Raw genomic sequence first — 6,828 nt, 5'->3', positions numbered from 1 at the left:
ACGAATTATGTAAACATACTTGCAAGCAATGATATTGACTGTTCATCGATATATTTCAGATTAATTTCTAGCTGAAACTGCTGATAAAGTACAGTTTTAAAAATTGCTAATTCAAAATAAAACAATGTTAACGGAGTAATAATTGTAATCCCGAAATAAAATGCTCAAGTTAAGTTTAAACTCCCTTTAATGTTAAAAAATGAATGAATATGTTATGTTATGTTATGTGAATATGTTGAAAAATGAATTGTTGTGTTCTTACATTATTTTTTAGAAAGCAATCTAATTAAAAAAATCCTAAAATCAACATTAAATTATTTATCATTTATTTTATTTATATATTTTCTAAACATTTTTCGTATAATGGTTCCTGTGGAAGCTACATAATATGGTCGTCTCGTTTAATCGTCTTAAAAAATACAGTACCCAAATTCTAAAGAGTTTCTAAAAATCCGAAAGCCAGGGGCGGACGCAAAATCTCAAACTTTTTTCAAATTCCCTTACAGCATACGGCTTTCAACCATATAAACTAAAAATTTTTTTGATCGGACCCCCCCAAACGAAAAAAGTTTTCATCGGAAAAACATTTTGATCGGACCCCCTCAAACGAAAAAATTTTTCGACCGGACTACTTGATCAATTGTTTTCAAATTTTCAGAATATATTTATACATGTTTGAAGAATATACAGAAAAATGTTTAAAGTAAAAAATTAAATATTTTTTAAGCTAGAGCCGATCTCCAACGGCGCTAAAAAAATAGTGCCCCAACTGCTGTAGTGATTTCGGCCTTCTCCGTGGATGAAATCAAAAAATGAAAAATTCTCGTTAAACTAGATGATATTGTCCATACAATGACCTACGATAAAAAAAAAAAATATCAAAAATTGACAAAATGGCAGCGTTGTAAAAAAAAAAATCGAATTTTACCCAAAATTTTGGGTCGTTTATGGCCTGCCAAAATTCGATTTTTGATCGGATCAAAAAACCGATAGGTCATTGTAGGGAGGACTATATATAGAACATCTAAAAAAATTTGATAGTGATCGGATCATTAGTTTTTGAGTTATCACTGCAGCAAATTCGGAAAATGCAGTTTCGAGAAAAACGCGTTTAAAGATAAAATGATCGTATTCACTGCTATAGGAGCGGCTGCTCTTAAAATTGCTATAACTCAAAAACTATTTAAGATATCGATTTGAAATTTTAATATGTTATTTTTAAAGGTGTAATCTACCGAAATATGAAAGAAAAAAATAAAGATTTTTTTGAAATGTCACACTAGTTGTGCCCCTTAAGATTCCCAATTAAAAATCGGTTTTCTTGATTTTTTAAATTCATGTTTATTTTTGTTGCTCACTATAACTTTGATCTCAATGATGGTGATTAAAAATTATTTCATAAAGTAAAATCTGAGACGTGAGGTGAGTATTTGAGAACAGATAAAACAGAAACACTTAATTTAGTTGTTAATGTTTTTATCGGTGCTTATATCAGGGAATGTATCGCGCATCGGAATAAATACATATATGTTTTTTAGCCTAACCTACGATGTCCGAGACGAAACGGGTCAGCGATGTTTGAGGAGGAGCTTGGTCTTGATCCGCTTGCGATCCCTGGCTATGATCTCCATGCGCTCCTTTGTGTTGGTCTGGAAGAATATCAGGTGCAGCGTGCGACTGGCCGAGCAGAGCTGTGGGAAAACCCATTTAAAGAATGGAAAAATAAAGAAATTAATGAATTTTTATTAAACTGGTTAGAAATGCCGATCTTGTTTAAAAACACAAAAAATACCCTACGTATAAAAATAAATTTAATAAATAATATTCTCAGTCTTCCTGGGTTTAACTTTTGAAAATTTCTCACTAAAAATACAATATTACCAACAATTGATATATTTTGACACAATTTTATTTGATTTTCATAAGACATACGTTTTGTAATCCGTTTTCTTTTATTTTGACGAGGAAACTAATTTAAAGTATACTTTACTAACTTGTTATGTATATTTCTTTTATTATCAGCCTATGAAGTTGACAAAATGAATTCATAATTTCATAATCCTATTAAAAACAAAACAAAAAGAAAAACGTCCCGCAAGTCAAGTATTTGCAGATGGCTTTAAGGGGTTATATCCAGTTGCGATTTTGAAAAAATCGAATTTTTTTTTGCCTATTTTGAATGTATATATATCTAAGAAGATTATCTGAAAATTTCAAAGTATTCCGGTAAATAGTATTGGAGTAATCAGTGTATTTGTAAAGACGTCTCCCACGTAGTTCAAATAGTAGCCATAACTTTAAATGCGTTTTTCTCGAAACTATGTCTTCAAAGTCGGTGAGGAAAATTTCTCAGAGATGGTTTGAGCGATTGACATGAAACTTTCACATTCTCTTCTTAGATATTTTTTTCAGGTAATGAGACTTGGAATTTTGGCTCCGACAAAAATTTCGATTTTTTTAGCCACTTCAAAGTTGAAATTTTTGTGCCAAAAACAAAGTTTTATGTTTGGGAAGCCGCCATTTTGTCAAAAATCAAAATTTTGAAAATACCAAGTCTCATTACCAGCATTTGTCTATTCTTTACGTAATCCTTCTGGTTTTTTGTATTTCTGATCATTTGGACCGGAGATATTTTCCTCACCGCAAAACCCTTTTTTGAAGTGGACCCTCGGGAGATCCTTTACAGGACCGACGGAGTCCAAAAATAATTTTTTTTTTTAAATGTATTCTAAAACTAGAAAAAATTACCTGTCTTTTCATATATAACACGTATACATACAATAAATAGCCTCTCCAAAAATAATTTTCAAAAAAACTAATTTTTTTGGCCTCGCAACTGGATATAACCCCTTAAAACAGATTACTCTTTAAAATGGGCAATAAGACAAGTCTATACATAAATCGCGGTGGACTATAGATTTTGGGTCGAGCAACCTATGGATGCACCTGGGTCAAGTTTATCTTTGTACAAGAAAAGCGAAACAAACATTCACCATTGTAGGTATACTTTTGGCATATATCAGAACTTCTATTTAGGTATGGTCCAGGTTAGCGACCCACCTGTTGAAGCAGTCGCGCCTTGAGGCGCAGATTAGCGGGCTCCTCTGCATTTTGACGGCCGTGACCACAGGTCTCCAGGTGTAGATTCAGCACAAAGATGAGGGTGTCTCTGATGGTCTGGACAATCCGCTGCACCTGCTCAGTGGCAAAAAGGCGGCGGGTCAGGAAACCGCGCACAGCGGCGTTTATGCGCGTGGCCGCCCACTGGCGCTCCTCCTCCTCGAGGCTGGTGCGTTTCTGGCGGGGATCAGAGGCGAAATTAAACAGGGAAAGGAGGCACTTGCTGAATGGGTTAATAATTCGATTAGCTACGGGCGCTAGAGGCTTGGTCCCTCGGATTCCTCGCAGTCTTTGTTAAGGCACTTGGTTAGCTGGCCACCCGATTTACTATGGCTTCTTGCGCTGCTTGCGTGAAAGTGGGGAAGTAGAATATAGATAACATAGATAGTACAGCCCACCCATTTCCCTTTTCCGACACCCACAAATAGGAATATGTATAATCATAGAGCTCAAGTTTAAAAACCAGAATTAGGCTGGGTTACAGATTGATTTTCCATTAGAAAAAAACTTTCGGAACTATCTGGTTTTAAGCTAAGCTTTACGATTTGAACTAACGTTTGCACATAAAAAAAAGTGACAACTAAGTTTTGTTAGAGTTAGAGAATAGAAAGGTATTGCTTACTCACATTTATCAGCCGCTTGGGCGGTGAGTTGCTCCTCGCTGGCACGTTGCCCCTCTTCGAGAGGGACGAACTGCCGCTTCCTGCCGAGCTCTTGGGACGTCCTCCTCCGCCCGCCTTCGCTGGCGATTTGACAGCCTCGCGTCCAGAAGCACTGTTCAATTTCCTGGGGCTGCTGCCCACGGTTTGCGAACGCCTCCTGACGACTTGCCCGCTCCGCCGGCTGTTGGTCAGGCTGCTGTTCCTGAGTGGCAGGGAGCGCGGTGTGCTGGGCGCACTGATGTTGCCCAGCGGCTGCGGTTCCGAGTCGTAGCCCAGCGAAAGTTTCGGGCTGAACAGCCTCTTGCGGGCGGAAGAAGGGCCGTTCCATCGGCAGCCGTCCTCCAGCGCGAGGAAGTCTTCTACCCCCTGGCAGCTGCGCGGCGTGGCGTCCAGGAAGGAGGACATCGTAAGAGTGGGTGAGCTGCGCGGCAAGTCTCCCGTACTGGTGCTCTGCGACACTAGACCATCGGGATTATCGGCGCCCGGAGAAACATCGATTTCCGCGCACAGTTGCTCGATGAGCTGACGCTGCTGGTGATCGAACTCGGCCTGCATGCGACGACGCTCCTCCTCCTGATGGAGGACCAACTGGTTCATCCGCTCCCGATGGCCACGCAGATAGTTGCGCACCCCCGCCTTTCGGCTGGCTTCCAGGGGCCCGTGCTCGCCCAGCGCCCTCTCTATTATCCGCTCCACCTCGCGGTCCCTTCTCGAGCAGCTGCTGCTGGTCGTGTTCGCATTCGTGGTGCTGTTCGTGGTGGCGGTGCCGTGGCTGGCTTGACTGGTGTTGCTGGTGTAGCTGCTGTTGCTCCGAGCACTGCGACCAACCCGCTTGGCCTGCGATTCAATGGTCTGCCTCTGGAAGTGGGCCAAGCCCTGGCTGGGCTTGACCGCCAGGCCTTCCCGCTGCATGTGCTCCACGAGAACCTGGGAGGGCTCCTCCAGCGTGAAGCTCCTCGAGCGCTGAATGCCGGCTGGCTCCGGCTGCGGGGTTTTCAGTTCCGATTGCCCTACCTCCTGCGGCTGCTCCTTGCCCTTGGCTATCAAGGGACTGGTGCTGGAGCGTGGGATTCTGTTTTCCTGCCCATTGGGACTCATTTTACCCAATCCCGTTTGCTCGAACTGCAGGATGCGGTCCGTGATGCGGTTCTGCCGCCGGGGAGACGAGTTCTCCACCGGCTCCAGCGGTGGCTGCGGAGTGGGCGGATCCACATGGATGGTGGGCAGCTGTATGTCCAGGACCAGGGATTGGGGACGCGCCTGCCTCTGCGTGCTGTCGTAGATGACGGTCTCCGTCTGCTGCAACTGCGACACGCTCCGCCGACCGGCCATGTCGGATCCCGCCGAGTGTCTGGCCAGGCGGTAGCGCTCCTCCAGCTTCACAGCCATCTGGCGGGCCATCTGCAGCTCGCGTCTCTTGGCGCTCGTCATCTGGAACGTGGCGAGAGGGTTACGCCCGAGTGAGTGCCACTCCCTGGCCAAGATTTCGACTCACCAGCGGTGGCAGTATGGGCTGACCATCCAGCCGGAACCGGAAGGCGGCGGGGTCCAGGGAATCGGAGCCACTGCCCTCGGAGTGGGAGCTCCAAATCGATATGGTGGTCGTGGCCGTGGGCGTGGTGGCCTCGCTTTGGCTCTGGCTCAGCTCCACGGCCGCCAGCAGCTGCTCCATGGCCCTGCTTGAGTATGAAAGCCAACGAATTGGACAAATCCAGTAAATAAAGACTATAACCAAACATAGTCGGCAGTGGGACTAAATAAGGCTACTTACCAAGTCGCATCCATTGGTGTTCTGGTACGGGAAATTTTGGTCGGGACGTCAAAATTTGGGGGGACCTATTCGGAAGGCGACTAAGCCTATTTGTGTTGTTAAAATTTCACTCAATGTTTCCTATGTTCAGTTGCCATTAGAGATGACAACTAACGATGGCACTGCGCGAGCCGGAGAAGTCCCGCCAAAAACCCATAAAACCCAGATAAAGCAGTCCGATTCGTGGAATTTCGACCAAAAACTGTCATTTTAGCTTTGAATTAAATAAATGTGATTTGGCAAGTAACAGTCGCTCAATAGCGACTCTTACAAAGTCTTTAAACCAGCTAATGAAATGCAGTTTTAAACACAAATTTAAAACCGAAAAAAAAAAATAATGCAACTCTACTTTAAGTTATCGATAACGTGGTGTCAGCTCTAGTCAGAAAGCGGTTTTAAGTTTGACAATTTCAATTGCATTTTATTTTACTTTAAAAATAGTTTCCTTTTTATCCATTTTTTTTTAACATTTTCAACCAGTGCACTTGGTTTTACACAATTTTTTCAGAAAAGGAACGCTTGCTGTCGCAAAAGGTCTAAGATTGCTGTGATTGCTCCTGTATAAAATTAAGTCATCTAGCAATCGTAACCGTCATTGAAGTCGAAATACCAGGGATATTCTAATTTGATATGTCGATAGCACCAACGCTGTTTAAATTTCAAAACATTATGAGCAGAAAGAAAACCAGCAATTAATAAGTCTTTTAATTTCAAAATATTTTAAACAAAATAAATGAAGCAAGTCATGTAGTTAAACATTACCTCGAAACTATGTCATTTCTACATACTCCGCAAGTTGAATTGGACAAAATTAACAAAAGGAATTTGGGGTAAGTACGATGCCTATACTCTGCAGTAGTGTAGCACAGTAGTGCAGAGATAGCAGTTAAATTTCCGAATCTAATTGTGGACTAAATCGTGAATGTCATTTCCAACACCTTCTAGGTTAAACCTAGAAAATGCTTTCCAAGGTGGAAAACTTTATGGTCGCATTTTAAAAAAATTTATAAGCATTTTCTAAAAATGGGTTTATTTTTAGATGTTGCATTTTTCTAAATAAGATTAGCTGTTCCTTTAGTAGGTAACCATTATGTTCATTGTGATTTATTAACTCAAAACGTTTGTATCTATAAGTTATATTTTTATAGGAATGGCTTTAATGGCCATACTATTCACGTCAAAAATAAAGCAGAGGATTTAGTTTGTGAGATATTTGTTTATTTTAATATCTTAATT

The 6,828-nt window shown here is 41.8% G+C and overlaps 1 protein-coding gene across 5 annotated transcripts; it reads right to left on the bottom strand.

Moving 5' to 3' along the window:
* Positions 1 to 1,321: 1,321 nt before the first annotated feature.
* On the bottom strand, positions 1,322 to 5,754 carry LOC108100935. Of its 5 annotated transcripts, none has more exons than XM_017205077.1 (5): positions 5,554 to 5,723; positions 5,278 to 5,476; positions 3,747 to 5,213; positions 3,061 to 3,297; positions 1,322 to 1,691 (listed from the first exon to the last, which is right to left on the bottom strand). In XM_017205077.1, exons 1-5 carry the CDS (start codon positions 5,565 to 5,567, stop codon positions 1,569 to 1,571), a joined length of 2,040 nt encoding a protein of 679 aa, XP_017060566.1. In that variant the 5' UTR covers positions 5,568 to 5,723; the 3' UTR covers positions 1,322 to 1,568. The 5 variants fall into 5 exon arrangements, with proteins under 5 accessions (XP_017060566.1, XP_017060567.1, XP_017060568.1 ...); XM_017205078.2 differs by having other exon boundaries at positions 5,278 to 5,461; positions 5,554 to 5,719; XM_017205079.1 differs by having other exon boundaries at positions 5,278 to 5,458; positions 5,554 to 5,719.
* Between the last annotated feature and the right edge of the window lie 1,074 nt (positions 5,755 to 6,828).

The sequence above is a fragment of the Drosophila ficusphila genome, unplaced genomic scaffold, assembly GCF_018152265.1.
Source record: "Drosophila ficusphila isolate 14025-0441.05 unplaced genomic scaffold, ASM1815226v1 contig_197, whole genome shotgun sequence".
NCBI classification, from domain to species: Eukaryota; Metazoa; Arthropoda; class Insecta; order Diptera; family Drosophilidae; genus Drosophila; species Drosophila ficusphila.
This window is presented reverse-complemented; position numbering and strand designations above follow the sequence as displayed.

What these genes read in the sequence shown, in the direction of transcription:
- LOC108100935 (XM_017205077.1), bottom strand. An exon ending in CGCCCAAGCGGCTGATAAAT is followed by an intron (nt 3,298 to 3,746) that starts GTGAGTAAGCAA and finishes GATCCCCGCCAG; the next exon opens with AAACGCACCAGCCTCGAGGA. An exon ending in AGGCGCGACTGCTTCAACAG is followed by an intron (nt 1,692 to 3,060) that starts GTGGGTCGCTAA and finishes GTTTTCCCACAG; the next exon opens with CTCTGCTCGGCCAGTCGCAC.